This window comes from Schistocerca gregaria, chromosome 8 (assembly GCF_023897955.1).
Source record: "Schistocerca gregaria isolate iqSchGreg1 chromosome 8, iqSchGreg1.2, whole genome shotgun sequence".
Lineage (NCBI taxonomy): Eukaryota > Metazoa > Arthropoda > Insecta > Orthoptera > Acrididae > Schistocerca > Schistocerca gregaria.
Genome location: NC_064927.1, coordinates 259982700 through 260005213, shown reverse-complemented (window position 1 = coordinate 260005213; position 22514 = coordinate 259982700). Strand labels below are relative to the sequence as shown.

The 22514-nt window shown below is 44.1% G+C and overlaps 1 protein-coding gene across 1 annotated transcript in view; it reads left to right on the top strand.

The window, feature by feature from the left end:
* LOC126284972 (alpha-tocopherol transfer protein-like) overlaps positions 1-22514 on the top strand; it is a 257511-nt gene that overhangs the window by 145021 nt on the left and 89976 nt on the right. The window contains exon 4 of the mRNA XM_049984250.1: positions 10420-10672. Coding sequence (XP_049840207.1) covers positions 10420-10672 — 253 coding nt within the window. The remainder of the gene's footprint in view (positions 1-10419; positions 10673-22514) is intronic.

Genomic DNA, 22514 nt, shown 5'->3' with positions numbered 1-22514 from the left:
TATACTTCTAGAGCACGTTGGGTGGCACGGGATACATGCGGACGTGCATTGTCCTGTTGGAACAGCAAGTTCCCTTGCCGGTCTAGGAATGGTAGAACGATGGGTTCGATGACGGTTTGGATGTACCGTGCAGTATTCAGTGTCCCCTCGACGATCACCAGAGGTGTACGGCCAGTGTAGGAAATCGCTCCCCACACCATGATGCCGGGTGTTGGCCCTGTGTGCCTCGGTCGTATGCAGTCCTGATTGTGGCGCTCACGTGCACGGCGCCAAACACGCATACTACCATCATTGGCACCAAGGCAGAAGCGACTCTCATCGCTGAAGACGACACGTCTCCATTCGTCCCTCCATTCACGCCTGTCGCGACATCACTGGAGGCGGGCTGCACGATGTTGGGGCGTGAGCGGAAGACGGCCTAACGGTGTGCGGGACCGTAGCCCAGCTTCATGGAGACGGTTGCGAATGGCCCTCGCCGATACCCCAGGAGCAACAGTGTCCCTAATTTGCTGGGAAGTGGCGGTGCGGTCCCCTACGGCACTGCGTAGGATCCTACGGTCTTGGCGTGCATCCGTGCGTTGCTGCGGTCCGGTCCCAGGTCGACGGGCACGTGCACCTTCCGCCGAGCACTGGCGACAACATCGATGTACTGTGGAGACCTCACGCCCCACGTGTTGAGCAATTCGGCGGTACGTCCACCCGGCCTCCCGCATGCCCACTATACGCCCTCGCTCAAAGTCCGTCAACTGCACATACGGTTCACGTCCACGCTGTCGCGGCATGCTACCAGTGTTAAAGACTGCGATGGAGCTCCGTATGCCACGGCAAACTGGCTGACACTGACGGCGGCGGTGCACAAATGCTGCGCAGCTAGCGCCATTCGACGGCCAACACCGCGGTTCCTGGTGTGTCCGCTGTGCCGTGCGTGTGATCATTGCTTGTACAGCCCTCTCGCAGTGTCCGGAGCAAGTATGGTGGGTCTGACGCACCGGTGTCAATGTGTTCTTTTTTTCCATTTCCAGGAGTGTAAAAGGAAGCAGTGGTTTAGAAGGGAGTGAGTCAGGGTTGTAGCTTATTGCCGATACAATCCAGTCTGTACATTGAGCAAGTAGTAAAGAAAAAACTATGGAACAATTTGAAGTAGGAACTGAGAGACGAAATAAAAACTTTGAGGTTTGCCGATGACTTAGTAATTTTGTCAGAGACTGCAAAGGACTTGGAAGAGCAGTGGAACGTAATTCACAGCGTCTTGATAGGAGGATAAAAGATTAACATCAACAAAAGCAAAACAAGAGTAATGAAATATAGTCGAATTAAATCTGGTGATGCTGAGGGAATTAGTTTAGGAAACGAGGCACTTAAAGCAGATGAGTTTCGTTATTTGGGCAGCAAAATAACTGATGATGGACAAGTAGGGAGTATATGAAATGTAGACTGGGAACAGCAAGAAAATCGTTTCCGAAGAAGATAAATTTGTTAACATCGAATATAGATTTAAGTGCTAACACTTAAGTCTTTTCTGAAGATATCTGGTTGGAGTCTAGCCATGTATGGATGTGACACATGGACGATAAACAGTGCAGCTAAGAAGAGATAAGAAGCTTTCGAAATGTGGTGCTACAGAAGAAAGCCGAAAATTACATGGGTACATCACGTAACTAATGAGAAGATACAGAACAGAACTGGAGAGAAAAGAAATTTGTGGCACAGCCTGAATATAAGAAGGGATCGCTTGATAGGTCTGTGACAAAGCGGCATGAGTTGTAGGTGCATATGTTTGGCAGGGCTGGAATTATACCACACAGGGCATGCGTACTCCACAGCTGAACAGCACAAGGCCAAAGAATGGGAAGGAAAACCGCTAGAGCACTGTGCAATCCAAAAACTGCGGTGTCACATTAGATGGGGCACTCGGCTCAGGAGAATTTGCATGAACACGAAGCAGAAAGTAGCTGCCAGAAACATCACCCTGCGTAAACTAGCACTAACTACATTAGGTGCATAACAAGGACAGTAAGGACTACTACCTTACGTGGATTAGGATGGCGTCTAAGTGTTGTGTCCTGACGTCTGAATCACCAGTGACAATTTCAAGTAGAGGAAAAAAAATACTATCCCACAACATGGTTCATAGTTTTGTGGAGGTCTGTGGGGGGATGAACGAAAACCAGTGGAGTGTTTTTATTTTTATTTTAGTTTCACGTTTTTAGTTTCGAAATAATGACTTGTTTTTCTCTGCTAGAGAGTGTCAAAGGTTAGTCTAAAATCATAACAGATCATATACAAAGGGTGAACAGAAATACGGAAACACCACAAGTAAAACGCATCACCGTGCCTAATACGGTGTAGGACAACAGATGGCATTCAGAAAGCTTCCCGTCGTCTCGGAATGGATGAATACAAGTCCTGTAGGTTTTTCAAGGGGACGTTATATCATTCTTCCTGCAAAACAATGGGAAGTTCAGGTAGCGACGATGGAGGCGGATATCTATCCCTTCTCTCAAAGGGTCAATAATATCGAGATCTGCTGACTCTAGTGGTCACGGTAGACGGAATGTTTCATCATCGTGCTCATAAAATCAGTCCTGCGCGATGAAAGCTGTGTAAACAGCTCTTATAACACAGCATCACCATTGGGGAACAGATATTGTACCTTGGGGTGGGTTTGATCATCCAAAATCGTCATTTAATTCTTGGCAGTAATGTGTCATTGCAGAGTAATCACGGCGCCCATGCAGTACCACGATGTGGCTGCCCGAATCGATACCGGACCCTCGCCATTTTCCGCTCTTGGGACATAAACTCAGCTAGAAGTTGGAAACAGTGTGAAACAAGACCGATCCGACCAGGTGTCATTGTTCCATTGCTCCATAGTCCAGATTATTTGACTTCGACACCACGTTTTTCCGTTACGGGCGTTTACATCATGATATGTAGTTTTGGAATTCCAACTCCCGTTGTTTTGGTGCCAACAGTGTTCGCGAGTGCGACATTCAGTTATGCAGTGACTTTTGCTGCTGCCGCTCTCATTTTTTGTCTCAGTTTTCTTCAGTGACCATCCGTCGCAACCACTAAACACACACTTTCGTCCGCGTCGTGATTCAGCGAATGTTTTTCCCCTTTCACTGTATGTAGCGTAAGTTTTCAAAGGACTCACCATACGAGCACAAACAATATGACCACGCTCTAATTCACTTAGCTGCGATATATTGCACTGACAACTACGCAAAACACTATTCTGACCACGACTGACATTTGTAACATATTGAGGATAGAGTTGAGCTGTAATAAAACTACGGTTCGTTAGTTTTGATACAGTACGTAAATGACGCTGTAAAACGTAGGATTAGTCGTTGAATTTGAAGCGTTGGTAGGGAGAGAAACATAAATAAATACGTGGGGGAGAAACTGGTAGCCGATGACTTCTCTTTGTTTTTTTGTTTGTTTATTTGTTTTTCGCATAATTAGAACCGTGCATCGTTCTTTCTTAGTCCATTGTCTGTTTTATATCCTTACAAAATGTAAATAGCATTTTAAAGGCAATGACATTTAGTTGCTCGCGTAACTTCTGCGCTTTTATGTGACAAAAGCAATTACTTTTGATGCAAGTAAAGTTTACATGCACAAACATAAAAAAATCTATATTTATTGTTGTTATTTTGAACTCAATAGAATGTTCTACATCATGATGAAAGACAAGCGTTTCCTGTTGTTACTGATAAGCTTGAAGCTGTTCACGACTAACAGAAACGTGTTTTATATAAGCTTGGCGAAGTACTGAAGCGATGTTTGATATGTTTTTGTTTTGCGTTTTCTCTTAATTTTTCTTTTTTTAGGGTATTGCATTTTCTAGCGCTATTGATAAATCTCTATTGTTTTTTATTTTTACTACAACTCTCTGTGTATCATGTTAGAAATCAACGATTTTCCGATAAATACCTGAATTAAACATTAACAATTTCAATTTTGGTCTAAATACCGTTTATTTTTAGGTGACAAGACAGGAGGGTAACAATGTACAACAGAAATGTTCCGTTGGTTACGCCAGTCTTTGTATATCCTCATTGAGTTTCTAGACGGTTCAGCATTTCCGGTTTCTACGCAAATCTAGTAAGACACTGATCGTGTTAGGCAAACAAAGCGATCGAAATATGGTAACGCCTGATTGGTATGCAACACACCTAACGTACCGGTAACGCAGGTCTTAACTGACCAAGGCTAATAGAGAAACTACCGCAGTTTTGCGTTTACTGTGATACTCTACAGTAGCTTACGGTAGTTTTACAACTCTAATGGAGGACACTGTCAAATACAACAACGCAACCTGCAGGCTTGGCCAGCGTCTGCATTTATGGTAAAGCGTTCGTTTATCACGTGTTTCCACATTTTTGTCCAGTCCCTGTAAATATATCTGATGATAGAGCTTTATACTTGCGAAATGTGCTTTGGAGTTAAATAAAACTGCCTGGCAACAGTAAAATTATTGCTTCATTTGACAACACAAGTAAGCTACAGTTCCAAATTATTTCTTTCATGTGTTGTTGGATATCCGGACTCCCAACTGCGACTGCTGTTAAAAATAGCAGTTCATTTTGCAATGCAGGCCTCCACGGCACAGTGACGTTAGTTATAGTTCTTGTAGTTGCTTGGTAAATCGCTTATGTGTGGCGTGATGGGTGCGAATGACCGACTGCAATTGCAGTCCTCTGCGTAGGGCCCTTTAGTCAATTGATCATTGATATTATTGCCCCGCTGGCGACGTATCTAGCTGCAGATCTACGCGCAGGCACGTGACGAGCAACCACCACGATTTATCGGTTTCGACGAGAAAGTCACTCATGTAAGGCGCGTATTTAACTCTCGTACAACCCTACGATCATAAAGACACCAAGTAATTTACGCGGAATATGTTGTGTTGTTGTGGCCTTCAGTCCTTAGACTAGTTTGATGCAGCTCTCCATGCTCCTCATTAGTTATGCGATCTACCCATCTAATCTTCAGCATTCTTCTGTAGCACCACATTTCGAAAGCTTCTATTCTCTTCTTGTCTAAACTATTTATAGTCCATGTTTCACTTCCATACATAGCTACACTCCATACAAATACTTTCAGAAACGATTTCCTGACACTTAAATCTATACACGATGTTAACAAATTTCTGTTCTTCTGAAACGCTTTCCTTGCCATTGCCAGTCTACATTTTATATCCTCTCTAATTCGACCATCATCAGTTATTTTGCTCCCCAAATAGCAAAACTCTTACTACTTTGAGTGTCTCATTTCCTAATCTAATTCCCTCAGCATCACACGATTTAATTCGACTACATTCCACTATCCTCGTTTTGCTTTTGTTGATGTTCACCTTATACCCTCCTTTCAAGACACTATCCATTCCATTCAACTGCTCTTCCAAGTTCTTTGCTGTCTCTGATAGAATTACAATGTCATCAGTGAACTTCAAAGTTTTATTTCTTCTCCATGGATTTTAATACCTACTCTGAACTTTTCTTTTGTTTCCTTTACTGCTTGCTCAATACACAGATTGAATAACATCGGGGACATTCTACAACCCTGTCTCATTCCCTTCCCAACCACTGCTTCCCTTTCCTGTCCTTCGACTCTTATAACTGCCACCTGGTTTCTGTACAAATTGTAAATAGCCTTTCGCTCCCTGTATTTTACCCCTGCCACCTTTAAAATTTGAAAGAGAGTATTCCAGTCAACATTGTCAAAAGCTTTCTCTAAGTCTACAAATGCTAGAAACATAGGTTTGCCTCTCCTTAATCTATTTTCTAAGATCAGTCGTAGGGTCAGTATTGTATCACGTGTTCCAACATTTCTACGGAATCCATACTGATCTTCCCCGAGGTCAGCTTCTACCAGTTTTTCCATTTGTGTGTAAAGAATTCGCGTCAGTATTTTGCAGCTGTGACTTATTAAACTGATAGCGGTAATTTTCACATCTATCAACACCTGCTTTCTTTGGGATTGGAATTATTATATTCTTCTTGACGTCTGAGGGAACTTCGCCTGTCTCATACATCTTGCTCACCAGATGGTAGTATTTTAGTGAATCAACATAAAAACATACATTGCAGCAGTTCAGCCTAACTATCAATGTTTTATTTTCGTTGATTCAAGAAACGAAAAGGAATTTAGTTTAACGTCATAATGATGCCAATGGAACTCAGCTGAAAACCATGAATAAGTTTTAATGTGCTTATACAGGATGTTTCAAAAATGACCGGTATATTTGAAACGGCAATAAAAACTAAACGAGCAGCGATAGAAATACACCGTTTGTTGCAATATGCTTGGGACAACAGTACATTTTCAGGCGGACAAACTTTCGAAATTACAGTAGTTACAATTTTCAACAACAGATGGCGCTGCAAGTGATGTGAAAGATATAGAAGACAACGCAGTCTGTGGGTGCACCATTCTGTACGTCGTCTTTCTGCTGTAAGCGTGTGCTGTTCACAACGTGTGTGCTGTGGACAACATGGTTTATTCCTTAGAACAGAGGATTTTTCTGGTGTTGGAATTCCACCGCCTACAACACAGTGTTGTTGCAACAAGACGAAGTTTTCAACGGAGGTTTAATGTAACCAAAGGACCGAAAAGCGATACAATAAAGGATCTGTTTGAAAAATTTCAACGGATTGGGAACGTGACGGATGAACGTGTTGGAAAGGTAGGGCGACCGCGTACGGCAACCACAGAGGGCAACGCGCAGCTAGTGCAGCAGGTGATCCAACAGCGGCCTCGGGTTTCCGTTCGCCGTGTTGCAGCTGCGGTCCAAATGACGCCAACGTCCACGTATCGTCTCATGCGCCAGAGTTTACACCTCTATCCATACAAAATTCAAACGCGGCAACCCCTCAGCGCCGCTACCATTGCTGCACGAGAGACATTCGCTAACGATATAGTGCACAGGATTGATGACGGCGATATGCATGTGAGCAGCATTTGGTTTACTGACGAAGCTTATTTTTACCTGGACGGTTTCGTCAATAAACAGAACTGGCGCATATGAGGAACTGAAAAGCCCCATGTTGCAGTCCTATCGTCCCTGCATCCTCAAAAAGTACTGGTCTGGGCCGCCATTTCTTCCAAAGGAATCATTGGCCCATTTTTCAGATCCGAAACGATTACTGCATCACGCTATCTGGACATTCTTCGTGAATTTGTGGCGGTGCAAACTGCCTTAGACGACACTGCGAACACCTCGTGGTTTATGCAAGATGGTGCCCGGCCACATCGCACGGCCGACGTCTTTAATTTTCTGAATGAATATTTAGATGATCGTGTGATTGCTTTGGGCTATCCGAAACATACAGGAGGCGGCGTGGATTGGCCTCCCTATTCGCCAGACATGAACCCCTGTGACTTCTTTCTGTGGGGACACTTGAAAGACCAGGTGTACCGCCAGAATCCAGAAACAATTGAACAGCTGAAGCAGTACATCTCATCTGCATGAGAAGCCATTCCGCCAGACACGTTGTCAAAGGTTTCGGGTAATTTCATTCAGAGACTACGCCATATTATTGCTACGCATGGTGGATATGTGGAAAATATCGTACTATAGAGTTTCGCAGACCGCAGCGCCAACTGTTGTTGACAATTGTAACTACTGTAATTTCGAAAGTTTGTCTGCCTGAAAATGTACTGTTGTCCCAAGCATATTGCAACAAACGGTGTATTTCTATCGCTGCTCGTTTAGTTTGTATTGCCATTTCAAATACACCGGTCATTTTTGAAACACCCTGTATATAAAATTGAAAGAAACATTATTGGATACAGCTGACAAGGAGGAAGTCATGTACACTGAAGAGTACGTGCCTAATATCGTGTAGGGCCCTCGCGAGCACGCAGAAGTGCCGCAACATGACGTGGCAGGGATTCGACTAATGTCTGAAATAGTTCTGGAGGAAACCGACGCCATTAAAGCTGCAGGGCTGTCCATAAGTCCGTAACAGTACGAGGGGGTGGGCAGGGCATCCCAGATATGATCAATAATGTTCGTGTCTGGGGAGTCTGGTGGCCGACGGAAGTGTTTTACCTCGGAAGAATGTACCTGGAGCCACTCTGTAACAATTCTAGACATTTGGGTTGTCGCATTGTCCTGCTGGAACTGCCCAAGTCCGTCAGCATGCACAATAGACATTAATGGATGCAGGTGATCGAGCAGGATGCTTATGTGCGTGTCACCTGTCAGAGTGGTTTGTAGATGTATCAGGGATTCCATATCACTCCAACTGTACACGCCTTACACCATTAGACAGCCTCCACCTGCTTGAATAGTCCGCTGCAGACATGCAGGGTCCATGGATTCATGAGGTTGTCTCCATACCCGAACACGTCCATCCTCTCGATACAATCTGAAACGACACTCGTTCGACCAGGCAACATGTTTACAGTCATCAACTGTCCAATGTCGGTGTTGATGGGTCCAGGCGAGGCGTAAAGCTTTATGTCGTGCAGTCATCAAGGGTACACGAGTGGGCCTCCGGCTCCGAAAGCCCATATCAACCACGTTTCGTTCAATGGTTGGCACGCTGACACTTTCTGATGACCCAGCACTGAAATCTGCAGAAATTTGCGGAAAGGATGTACGTCTGTCACGTTGAACGATTCTTTTCAGCCGTCGTTGGTCCCTTTCTCGCAGGATGTTTTTCCGGTCGCAGCGATGTCGGAGATTTGATGTTTTACCGGATTCCTAATATTCACGGTACGATCGTGAAATGGTCGTACGGGAGAATCCCCACTTCAGCGCTACCTCGGCGATGCTGTGTCCCATCGCTCTTGCGCCGACTATAACACGACGTTCAAGCTCACTTAAAACTTGGTAACCTGCCATTGTAGCAGCAGCAACTGGTCTACAATTGCGCCAGACTTGTTGTTTTACACAGGCGTTGCCGACCGTAGTGCCGTATTCTGCCTGTTTACATATCTCTATATTTGTATACGCATGCGTAGACCAGTTTCCTTAGCGATTTAGCGTATATTGCGAATTGTTGGTGTGGTCTTCAGTCCTGAGACTGGTTTGATGCAGCTCTCCATGCTACTCTATCCTGTCCAAGCTTCTTCATCTCCCAATACCTACTGCTAGGTAAATCCTTCTGAATCTGCTTAGTGTATTCATCTCTTGGTCTCCCTCTACGATTTTTACCCTCCACGCTGCCCTCCAATACCAAACTGGTGATCCTTTGATGCCTCAGAACATGTCCTACCAACCGACCCCTTCTTCTAGTCAAGTTGTGCCACAAACTCCTCTTCTCCGCAATCCTATTAGTTATGTGATCTACCCATCCAATATTCACCATTCTTCTGTAGCACCACATTTTGAAAGCTTCTATTCTCTTCTTGTGCGCCGGCCGGTGTGGCCGTGCGGTTCTAGGGGCTTCAGTTTGGAACCGCGTGACTGCTACGGTCACATGTTCGAATCCTGCCTCGGGCATGGATGTGTGTGATGTCCTTAGGTTAGGTAGGTTTAAGTAGTTCTAAGTTCTAGGGGACTGATGACCACAGACGTTCCATAGTGCTCAGAGCCATTTGAAGCATTCTTCTTGTGCAAGCTATTTATCTTCCATGTTTCACTTCCATACGTGGCTACACTCCGTACAAATACTTTCAGAAACGACTTCCTGACATTTAAATCTATACCCGATGTTAACAAATTTTTCTTCTTCAGAAACGCTTTCCTTGCCATTGCCAGTCTACATTTTATGCCCTCTGTACTTCGACCATCATCAAAAAAATGGTTCAAATGGCTCTGATCACTATGGGAATTAAGTTCTGAGGTCACCAGTCCCCTAGAACTTAGAACTACGTAAACCTAACTAACCTAAGGACATCACACACACCCATGCCCGAGGCAGGATTCGAACCTGCGACCGTAGCAGTCCCGCGGTTCCGGACTGCAGCGCCTAGAACAGCACTGCCACCGCGACCGGCTCGACCATCATTAGTTATTTTGCTCCCCAAATAGCAAAACTCCTTTACGACTTTAAGTGTCTCATTCCCTAATCTAATTCCCCCAGGATCACCCGATTTAATTCGACTACATTCCGTTATCCTCGTTTGCTTCTGTTGATGTTCATCTTATACCCTCCTTTCAAGACACTGTCCATTCCGTTCAACTGCTCTTCCAAGTCATTTGCTGTCTCTGACAGAATTACAATGTCACCGGCGGATCTCAAAGTTTTTATTTCTTCCCCATGGATTTTAATACCTACACCAAACTTCTCTTTTGTTTCCTTTACTGCTTGCTCAATACACAGATTTAATAACATAGCTCTTAAAATCTTTCCAATATGCTTATGGGGTCATATGGAGCCCAGTGGTACTATGTGGATTAATCTCGACACCATGGAGACTGCATTTCAGCGTGATGCAGTACTGGAGTCGGTGTTGCAGGCACCTGATGCAGCTGCCGCGGCCGACGCCGGAGGGCTACCGCGTCATGCTGTACCGGCTGGTCAACCCGGACGCGTCGCGGCTGCACTTCGGCACCGCCGTCAAGGCGTTTTGCATGTACAACGACATGCAGCTGTCCGAGGACGGCCTCGTGCCCGGATATGTCGTCGTCTTCGACATGGCCGGCGTCCACCTGGGCCACCTGGCGCGCGTCAGCCTGGCAGTGGTGCGGAAGTTCATGATCTACATACAGGTGCGTCACCTCTGTCTGCAGTACCTGCCTAAGGCCGGTATTACACTATCAAATTTCTTTGTCAAATATCTTTGTCCAATATCTTTGTCCAATATCTTTGTCAAAGATATTTGATGGAGTAATAGGGAACTTTGTCAAATGTCGTCCAATATTTGATCACATTTAGGGCCTCGCTGTAGATTTGATCAAAGAAGTCGCTTTTCTTCTGTTCACCACATGGAGCGCTAGCATCGCTGCATTCTGTCGTGTGTAGTGTTTTTATAAACATTGTGGGTAAATACAATTGGTGTGTGCCGACAACTACAAAATTAATAGAGATGTATGAAGCTGATGAGGCGCTTTACAACGTGAGGCATCCTGAATACAAAAATAGATTAAGAAGATTGGAGACCTGACCTGACCTGAACTGACCTGACCTAATATAACCTAACCCTCTTCTGTGGCAAGGAATCGGAGTGTTACAGTGACCCTGTCTTCTGCAGATGTAGCAGTTCTCCAGTGAATATTGTGCTTTGTGATATGAGGACACACTTCATTGAGCATATACAGAAATGTATACTCAACCATTCTTAAGTAATCGATGTACGACTTGACGTCCTTCACTAAAAGCTCACGTAACAAGTTTTGTTGAATGCCGTTATCGTGTCGTCGTAAAACCCACGTCTTCACCCAGGTATGTTTCCTTCCCCCCCCCCCCCTCCCCCTCCCCCCACTTCTCTTCCGCATATGCAACAGTGCAATTGTGGCACATGCAACTGCTGCGGTTAATAACGAGTTGTTGTTGTCAGCCATCTTGAACTTTGACGAAAAATATGATGACAGTGTAATACCCCCTCTACCGCTACGTCAAAGATCTTTGTCAAATATATTTGACGGAATATTAGATCACATCTTTGATCAAATCTTTGACAAAGAAATTTGATTGTGTAATACCAGCCTAACCCAGGCCCGTATCTAAGAGGGGGCGGGGGGGGGGGGGGGCAACGAACGGCGAAGGGGATATCTGCCTCGGGCGGCAATTTCAGGGGACTCCAAATACATATTCTTGAAGAAAAAAAAATTGTTTCACAAGGATCCTAGCACCGAGCGCACGTTGGTCTATAGGTTATTCATATCATTTTAGCGTCCCTTTTGGGTTTTCAACATTTCTGAACACAGTCTAAGCAGATTTCTGAACGAATCATAAGTTGAGTTTTGAATGCGCACACAGTGTGCCAGCGGAATCCCCGTCGCAACGAGAAATAAAAACTTTGTCACAGACAAAAGGGGACTGTGCTGCACCAGTTGGGGTGAATAAACTGGACGGGTGAATACCAATCGCTGCTTACTGGGTGTGCGAACGATAAGCGTTGTTCATAGATTCAGACTACCAGAGTGGAAATAAACGACTACCTGGAATAACGGGTAAGAAAGATTACGTATCATCTTCTCGATTTATCCAAGAAAATTAAATTTTGACAGAAAATTTTTGCCAGATCGCTATACTTTTATGGGCCAGTTGTACAGGATGTACATAAAGTCAGGGAACACTCAATTATTTATTGCACAAGAACTAAACATTGAACAGATATCATACATATGTCATTTTGAAGAGAAAACTTAGAAAGTTTTTTTTCATGTATAGCGCAACAGCGTAGTTTGGTAATTTGCCGATAGTCAGCAAACATAGTGAGTTCAGGTGTGGAGCGAGCTTTCTGTGTGTTGGAGTTCGACAAAAACAAGTGTACTGCAGTTGTTCAACGGATGTTTAGAACCAAGTACGGTAAGAAGCCACCGAGAATGAAGGCCATTTACCACTGACACAACAAATTCGTTACGACCGTTTGCTTGTGGCCGGCAAAGAGAAGCGGATGTCCCAGTGTGAGTGAACTGAATGTGGAGCGCGTATGAGAGACATTCATAAGGAGTCGAAAGAAATCAGTGCGTCATGCACCCCGTGAACTCGAAATGGCTCCTGCGACAGAAGCTGTCTGTGAAATCATTTGAACTGGAGCTAGTGCAGAAGCTTAATGACGACAACAAAGACAAGAGTTTTGAGTTCTGTTCACAGTTGGAACAATTCAATCAGGATGGGGATGGCATAGTGGATCGCTTAATTTTTAGCGACGAAGCCACTTTTCACACTAATGGGGAAGTGAACAGGCATAACTGTCGAATCTGGGATACAAAGCATCCACATGAATGCATTGAATTTGAGCGTGATTCCCCAAAGGTAAATGTTTTTTGTGCCTTGTCACGTCGAAAACAGTACTGGCCACTCTTTTTCGGCGAGAGGACTGTCACTGGATATTCCTACTTTTACATGTTGCAGCAATGGCTCATGCCTCAAATGCAGTCGGACTCTCCGTCCATCTTTCAGCAGGATGGGGCTCTATACCATTTTCATCGTGATGTTCGTGGGTACCTGAACACGGAGAGGCCGCATCGATGGAGCGGCCGTGCTACAGAATGAGACAGCTGTTTCATGAAGTGGCCTCCCCGATCACCAGGTCTCAAACCGTGCGACTTTTTTTCTGTGGGAACACGAAGATCGGGTGTATATACTGCCTCTGCCACTTGATGTAGCAGAGCTGCGGGAGAGAATACGGGAAGCGACTGCCACAGTCGCCATGCTGGGACGGGTATGGCAAGAATTCGTTTACCGTATTGATATCTGCCAGGTCATTCGCGTTTCGCATATCGAATGGTTGTGAAAAAAGCTTTCAGTGTGTCTCTTCAAAATGCAATGTGTATGACATGGGTACAATGTTTAGTTCTTGTGCAATAAATAATTGAAAGTGTTCCCGGACTTTATGTACACGCTGTACAGACCCCGGTTAGCAGCCGCTTAAGATCTGTCTCGGAATAGCGTGGAAAACGCCTTGTATGAACACGTAATAACGCCTAACCGGAGAATAAACGCGGGATAACTGAACCGGTGATTCTGGCAGGGTTAGTGAAGTTAACCGGAGAATAAGTTTTGACAGTGGCAGCAACAGAGACAGAATTAGTGATGACAAGACTGTTTTTTAGAACGAGGAAGGAAAAGAAACGGGGACACGCAAATCGTATGGGAAAACATAACGATTCTAAATTTATATAAAAATTTCGTACTACTATTACTTTTCGCTCTCATGCTTGAGAAACTGAAGCATACAAATGAAATGTGAAACTATTTCCCAACACAATACTTTTTGCTTGTAGTAGCCATAATTGGCGTTTGATATTGGTACTTCGTTTATCATATTCTGTCGTATTACTTATGTAAATGAAATAGATAAAAATGACCATTTCTGCCAAAAGTCTCGCTTATGTGGCGTGTTTTACAATTGCTGCAATATTAGACAGGCCTATTTTGTTTTATCTAGTAGACGGCGACAAAATAGACGTAATCCAGTCTAGAAACCACCCACTCTTGGGCACTATTCGTATTAATAGCTTTATAAGTATTAGACAACGAATCTTTATTTTTCATGTACCAAAACTTTTGACGAACTTTGATTAGTTAATAGATTCTTTCGCAGAAAGAAAAGAACGACGTGTAAGGCTGCAGCAAAATTAGATTAAGAAATATGCTGGAACCTAAGGATTGAAGAAATGTGTATTGTCATGCTCGTCTTTTGCCTTTACTGCTTTTATGTTTCCTATATTTAATTTTATGTTACACAAAAGAGAAAGTTATTAGCTACTAGGCAATAAAGAGTGCAAATTTTCTGAAGAGTTCTTATTCTCTCGGTCACATATAATCCCACCCAGTATTAATTGCGAGTTTTTTTAAAGAGGGGCAGGATGACAAGCCGGCCAACTGGGAGTAGGAGAAGCACCACGGGAGCGTTAATTTCCACTATGCTGAATATAGGTTTGATGACTTCCGTTACAAAATATACGCTTTGATTTCCACAAAGCGAAATACAGTGACGCTCGATAGAAGAATGCTGTGTAAAGAGGCATGGCATTTCACTCTGACCCACTTAAGGCCAAATAACAAGTCTTACATTTCTTCGCACATGTATTTTTTATATAGCAAACTCTTTAGAAAGATGTGCAACAAAAAAGAACAATTTTTGAAAAATCCATTTTTAAATATTTGACGTCGTATTTCAAACATTCTAGTGGGAGGGGAGGGGGGCGGGGGCACTCTAAATATTTGCTCCGGTTCGGAAATACCGTAGATCTGGGGCTGGTCTAACACTCCCTCCTCCCCCTACTGCCGTCTGGTCTTGCTAAAATTGCCACCTGATCTACAGCTTCCTATCCTGAGTTTGGCTGTAACCCTTCTAGTTGCAGCCGCAATTAACCTTCGCCTCTAGATAAACCCTTTCACCGCTTAATGCACGGTACCAGTATGGACGTCTGTGTGGGATCGGGACGCTCCACTTGGCGGTGCCCTCCGTTTTAGGCACGACACGGCCCTATGCACGGCAGCGCCCGTTATCATCGCATGCTCTTATGTGTTTATTCTCACCAGTAATTTCTTAAGACAAATTATACTTTGAATATTCTTTACTGTCGAACTTCCTAGTAGTAGATAGCCCGCATCTCGTGGTCGTGCGGTAGCGTTCTCGCTTCCCACGCTCGGGTTCCCGGGTTCGATTCCCGGCGGGGTCAGGGATTTTCTCTGCCTCGTGATGGCTGGGTGTTGTGTGATGTCCTTAGGTTAGTTAGGTCTAAGTAGTTCTAAGTTCTAGGGGACTGATGACCATAGATGTTAAGTCCCATAGTGCTCAGAGCCAGAGCCTAGTAGTAGATAACACTGCAAAGAAGCACACTTGGCGTTTGCCCCCAAATAAAAATTCATTTGTCCGTATCTACAGAAAAAAGCTCTGGTCAGTAAAGGAGAAAAGAGGTTTTCTCAGGCATCTGACAAAAGTATGCTAAGGTTTACATAAAAACAGCAAAATAAGACTGGATGCTGCTAAACAGCTGACACCAGTAATCGAGATATGCCAGGCAGTAAGTCAAACGCAAGGTCCGAGAATGTCACCTACACTGTTCAACATCTACATCGACGACTCGGTCGTAGGGAATTGTTGAAGGACAGAATACGTAAAGGTATGAGAGAGAGACTTCTAAATACAGTGCTCTTTGCCGACGACCAGGTAATTACACAGGACAATGAAGACAAACTAGAAATAGTGGTTCATAGGTTAAACAATATAAACCTAAATTATAACAACTAAGGCAAAAACGAAGACAAACTACAAAAAGCGGTACATAGATTAAACAATGTACGCCTAAATCATAACCTAAAGACATCAAACACTAAGCCAAAAACAATAGTCGTTTTAGGAAAATACCCCATACGGATCAAGATAATCATCGATAACCCAATAATACAAGTGGTGTCCCATTTTCAGTATTTCGCATTGCTACAACTTTTGCAGAAGATATAAATAAGAAAACTAATGTCTACCAGCACATGTATGGCACAATTAGAACAACACTGAAGCGTAAAATGGGAAGATGAATCTAAATCAAATTTCACAAAGACTCGGTATCACCAACAGTACCATACTGAGTAGAAAGTTCGAAATGGGAGTACAGCCGTTAATTGAAAATGTAATCAAACGGAAGGAGGATTGGAAAGAGTATTTATAGCGTATTTCACCAAAGAGAGTCCCTTGACTACCAATGGAATACAACAAGGTGTGTGGGAAGGCCGAGGACCAGATGATGAGATGAGGCTGGGAGAGGGCCATAAGGCCAAATCCTAGACTGCGCATTTCACAAAGTTCTTTTTCTTGTGATGTGCAAGATGACAATTATTGAACTATAAGAAAAAAACGTAAACTAGTGGCAAACTAAGACATGTACACATTTTATTCAACATGTAACTGGGACTACAGATATTCGGATTTAGGTTATGGCATGTTAGATATTCCTGTTATCATTGGCAATGATGTGGGGCAGACTAATAGCGAAATTTTGCATGACCTGCTGAAATGGCGGAACATCGATGTTGTCGATGACCTCCTTAATGGTCGTTTTCAGCTCAACAATGGTTTCGGGGTTATTTCTGTATACCTTGTCTTTAACATAGCCCCAGAAAAAGGAGTCACATGTGTTCAGATCCGGAGAATATGGCGGCAACCGAGGTCCGTGCCAGTGGCCTCTGGGTACCTCAGAGCCAGAAAGCGGTCCCCCAAAGTGCCCCTCCAGGACATTAAACACTCTCCTATTTCAATGAGGTCGAGCTCCGTCTTGCATGAACATCTTGTAGAAATCAAGGTCACTTGGGACAATGGGGATGAGATCATCTTCCAAAACCTACACGTACCGTTCGGTAATCACCATGTCATCAAGTAATATTATATCGTGACTGGACATTGCACACCACACAGACACTCGTTTTGATCGCGTAATGCGGATTCGCAATCCCCGAAATGGGGGAATTTTGGTTATTGGTGAACCATACTAATTCCTTCATTTTAACAAAACATTGTAAATTAACTAAACAAATCATGTTACTCTACAACCTAGGTCGAAGGTATGGGAGCGAAAGCTGGGTGGATTCTGGTTACCTTATCAATAAGGTTGAGGTTACGGATATGAAAGTAACTAGGATTATTGCAGATACTAGTAATGGGAACAATGGCAGGAGGGTGTCCACAATGAGGAAATCAAAGAAAAACTGGGAATGAACTCTAGAGATGTAGCAGTCAGGGCGGACAGGCTTAGATGGTTGTGTCATGTTACACGCATGCGAGAAGCAAAGTTACCCAAAAGACTCATGGGTTCAGCAGTAGAGGGTAGGAGGAGTCGGAGTAGACCAAGAAGAAGGTACCTGGATTCGGTTAAGAATGATTTTGAAGTAATAGGCTTAACATCAGAAGAGGCACCAATGTTAGCACTGAACAGGGGATCGTGGAGGAATTTTACAAGGGGGACTATGCTCCAGACTGAACGCTGAAGGGCATAATCAGTCTTAAATGATGATGATGCTGATGATGATGATGATGACGATGATACAACGTAGGTTTCGGGTTATAAGCCCATTTTCAAGTACATTACTGATTACTCAGTCCACTGTGTAGTACTTCGTGCTTCGGCATTAGACGGCTGCAGTGGGGTGGAGCGTGAGAAAAATTGGTCAGAACAACCAATCAGCGGTCTAAGGTGTTGTAGTCATGGACTGTGCGGCTGGTCCCGGCAGAGGTTCGAGTCCTCCCGCGGGCATGGCTATGTGTGTTTGTCCTTAGGATAATTTAGGTTAAGTAGTGCGTACGCTTAGAGACTGATGGCCTTAGCAGTTAAGTCCCATAAGATTTCACACATATTTGACCTTTTTTTTATTTTTGAACAACCAATCCGCATAAAAGTTTCAAAGCTGTAGGTACACTGAGAAAGCCATAACTGTGTACTGTCAGAATTATGGTCCACATTTTCGTGCAGGACGGATTGCTGCGGCAGATATCTTGCAAGTGGATTTTTTCTTCTTAAAATATGAGGTCGAGCTGGTGGCGATTCCCTATCGGTTTTACTGCTACAAAACTGTTATTCCGTGTCTCTCGGAGACTATGCATGTAAACGTGGGGACACCTGCTCACTTGCGCGCGGCAGTTCAAAAAATGACAGTGACTGGTCTCCTTACTAGCTATATAAAACCGGCTCGAAAAGCAAACAATCTAGAGACTGTTCTTTACGGCTGTCTTCTGCAACAATTCTGGCAGGATAATTCCGCGATATTAAGTTTTCAGGCACTGGTATCTGCTAACGTCCAGCTGAGATTGTCGTCACCCAACGCTCATATTTACTCTGCAGGAGTCTCACTGTGTGTGAAAGCGTTCAAGTTCCTGCAAAGTCTTAATTTTAAGGAAAATCGTCATTTACGAGGGTTGCCCAGAAAGTAATGCACCGCATTTTTTTCTTCGACAATTCTTTACTGAACACAATGAGAATTACACACACGAAAGAATGGTGTTTTACCTACACACCCTATTTTTCCATGTAATCTCCATCCAGTTCTATGGCCTTCCTACAGCGCGAAACAAGGGCGTGTATGCCCTGTCAGTAGCAATCCATGTCCTGGTGCCGGAGCCAATGCTTCACTGTGTGAATCACCTCCTCATCGTCCTCAAAATGCCTTCCCCGAATGGCATCCTGTAATGGCCCAAAAAGTGGAAATACGAAGGGGTTAGGTCAGGGCCGTAGGTTAGATGGGGTAGCACTGTCCAACTATGTTTTGCGATGTGTTTAGCAGTCCTCAGACTTGTGTGGCGTCGAGCGTTATGGTGTTGGGTTGTTGTGGCGTCGAAGTCGCCGGAAGCGCGTCTTGATTTTTGTTGATATGTTGTCATATGCTCCTGAATTAATGGTACCGTCTCTTGGCATCACATTAACGAGAATCACACCTTTACAGTCCCAGAACACGATGATCCTGACCTTATCGGCGGAAGCAGTTGCTTTGAATTTTTTCTTCTGTGAGGAGTGGGTATGGTGCCATTCCATCAACTGTTTCGGGCTCTAAATGGTGAACCCAGTTTTCATGACCTGTCACAATCCGAGACAAGAAGGCCTCCCCTCAGCCTCAAAACGGTGCAACAAATCAAGACAAAGGTTTTTTTTCTGTGCGACTTGTGATCCACCGTTAGACACCGCGGGACCCATCTTGCACACATTTTTGAATACCCAAGAGTGCGGAGAACTGCATCCACACTTCCTTTGCCAATTGAGATGCAGCGCCAACTGCCGAGCTGTAATGGGTCTGTCCTCGCGAATGACATCAACTGACTGCGACATCTCAGGTGTGACAGCCGTGGAAGATCTCACGCGCCTCTACAGATCGTGGAGCTCCGTCAAACCGCCTTCTGATGATCTCACCCTCCGTGTCCAACGACTAAGTGTACTTCTCTCGACAGCAGACGCTCCATAGACTTTGCACAATCGTTTGTGAATATTCTCCAAAGTTTCTTTCTCTGCAGTGAGAAATTCAGTGACGGAATGTTTCTTGTACCGTACATCACCTACAGGCGCCATTTTGAAAATGTCCTACAGCTACACTATCAGTCGGCAGTGACGGAAACTCAGGAGACTTCAAATAATAGATACGTAACGTTTCGCATTCGTAGCATTGTTTACGGCTGACAAAAAAAAATTGCAGTTCATTACTTTCTGGGCAACCCTCGTAGTAATAATTAGTAAGCAGGTTGTGGCGAAGTCATGTGTCCGTCATATCCTTTCTTCCAGCAGTGCTAGTCCCGCAAAGTATGAAGGAGAATTTATGTGAAGCTTGCAAGGCAGAGGACGAGATACTGAAGGAAGTAAGGCTGTGAGGGCGTGACTTGTGAGTCGCGTTTGGGTAGCTCACCCATCACGCTCGACAGTTCCGTCGCCGCAGCTGAAGAGCTCTGTTGTGTGACAGCTCTTCTCGGACCGCGCGCGACTGCCGTTTGTCTGCAGCCTGGTGGAACTTTGTGAGTACTGACTTACTGTTTGCGTGACGGAAGTCGAGTTAAGGAAACGTATGATGAAAATCGCGTTCCCGTGCGGGTCTGAGAGGCTTAAAATATTCCAAGTTGTTGACTTTCGATTCGATAACATTGCTCTAAAGACGAAGAAGTTTTCGGAATACAGTACGACTTCCTTGGAAACTGTGTCTACCTCAGGTGGTTCGACGACGAAACATGTCTCAGTGGCATGGCTAAAACTAGTAGCGACGCTTATTTCAATTACATTGCCCAACGACGAAATGTTTCAGTCTCAAATATAGCTTATCTTAGTGTATTTCCACCTGCTGAATTCAAAAATCACCATGTAAATGACCAGTTAGCTCCTGCTTTGGAGGTACAATGAGATGTCTTTTTTCCAGATCTACGTTTTTGATTTGTGGTTATTACGTTTTTGGAGTTGTCACACCTGCTAGTGACAAAACGTATGGTTCCCCAGGTCTTTGTAGGTTGTCAATATTATTACTGTGTATTGCATATTGTTTGTATTGTAATTAGTGCACAATTTCCGGTTTTCGAGTGCTTTCGAAGTGTAACATTTATTGAATTAAAACTCAACGAAAATGTGTAGTTTCAGCAAAAAGTTTTGTAACATTTGTGGTGAAATAACATTTTCGTCACAGTAATGCAGTCTGATGCCACTCGTGAAGACTACCTGTCGTGTCGGCATTACTGTGGTACGAAAGTACATGTCCGAAAGAACAGATACCACCGGTGACCAAGCAGCTCCTTAGAATGAAATTACAATGAAATGAACACCCATTGCTGCTTACAGGCTTTGACATACGTCAACGGGGACAGATGAAAATGTGTGCCCCGACCGGGATTCGAACTCGGGATCTACTGCTTACAGGAGATGCTCTATCCATCTGGGGGGGGGGGGGGGGGCACTACGAATGTAATGCGAGACAATACGTTGAGAATGTGGGTTTCGTGGGAGGCGTGCCAGAGATAAATCCCTGCAGCCGCGCTATCCTCTGTGTCCTCGATTGCTCAGATGGATAGAGCGTCTGCCCTGTAAGCAAGAGATCCCGGGTTCGAATCCCAAACGGGGCACACATTTTCATCTGTCCCCGTTGACGTATGTCAAAGCCTGTAAGCAGCTACGGTTGTTCATTTCACTGTAATTTCTGCATGTTTATTTCTCATGTTTACTTCTACCACGAGAATGCCTGAGAAATGAAAATAACCATATGTGGCATTTCCTGCGCCTATGGGTTGGTGGGAAACTATAGACCATACAGGTAGCTGCTATTTCTGTCTGACTCCGCGTATGAAGGCAGAACTGTCAATGAAGAAAAAACAGCAACGCTTTAGATATTTTACCAGTGCCTAATCCACGCCAAAGCTGTGAGCTTCACGCGGATGATGGAGTCAGTGCAGAAAAAGAAAAACCCGACAAGCCTTCCACATCTCATGTATGGGATTTCGACGAAAAAGGTGATAAACCTCAGAGTATGCGTCGAGCGAAATTGCGTGATCTCCGACGAGACTTATTTGTCAAAGGAGAAAGCAAAACTTTTAGGGTCAAGACGACAGGAATGGAATCTTTTCCAATGGATGTCAGATTCTCACAGAATAGGCATCGTCATGGAGATCTCATTTCCTCTTTTGAGAAGGAAAACAATTTTGTTATTTCTTGTGACGCTAATGGCGTGTGAACTATTTGCATCCAAATTATGATCCAACTGACCGAAGCCTGTTATAGACATCATAAAGCTTAGTTTGAAAGGTGTATATGGCGGCGCTCCGGAACAGGAGCCAAAAGACAACGATCTTATAAAAGACACCACTTAGTGCTCTTTAGACCCAACCAACTCCCAGGCAGGCTATCAATTTGGAGCCCTTAGAATATAACTGTCATTAAAAAATACGAAATGGAATTTCATTGTCGTCGGTGTGTGGAATTAAAATGTATCGTTTTTCATTAACCGTTGAAATAAAATACTTCAACGTATTCTGTATCACAGAAGCTAGGGAAAATTTTTCTTTTTCGTATTTCTTTTTATGAAACAAAAATTAATGAGATTTGACTCATGTAATGAAGATTTTTTGCTGTGTTCTTGTAGCGACGAAGTCTATATTCAACTTGATTTCTGAAATCGACCTTGCACAGACCAAGCGGTCGGTTTCTGCACATCACGCAGTGCGACAGATCTGTGTTGAAAAATGGAGCGGCCTTAAGCACTTCAATGTTGACAATGGTGTTGAAAATGTGAAAATCGCATTACGAAAGCACATTCTTTGCATAAAGTGGTCCATGATGTGAAAGTCCTTGTTGCCTCTGACGGGTAGTCACGTACGTGTGTGGTTTGTGGCTCGCGTGACCACATTAAAGCCGCAAGGGACACTGATGCAGGGGTGCACAAAAATACGGAAATACCGAAAGTACAACTCATTACCGTGCCTAATACACT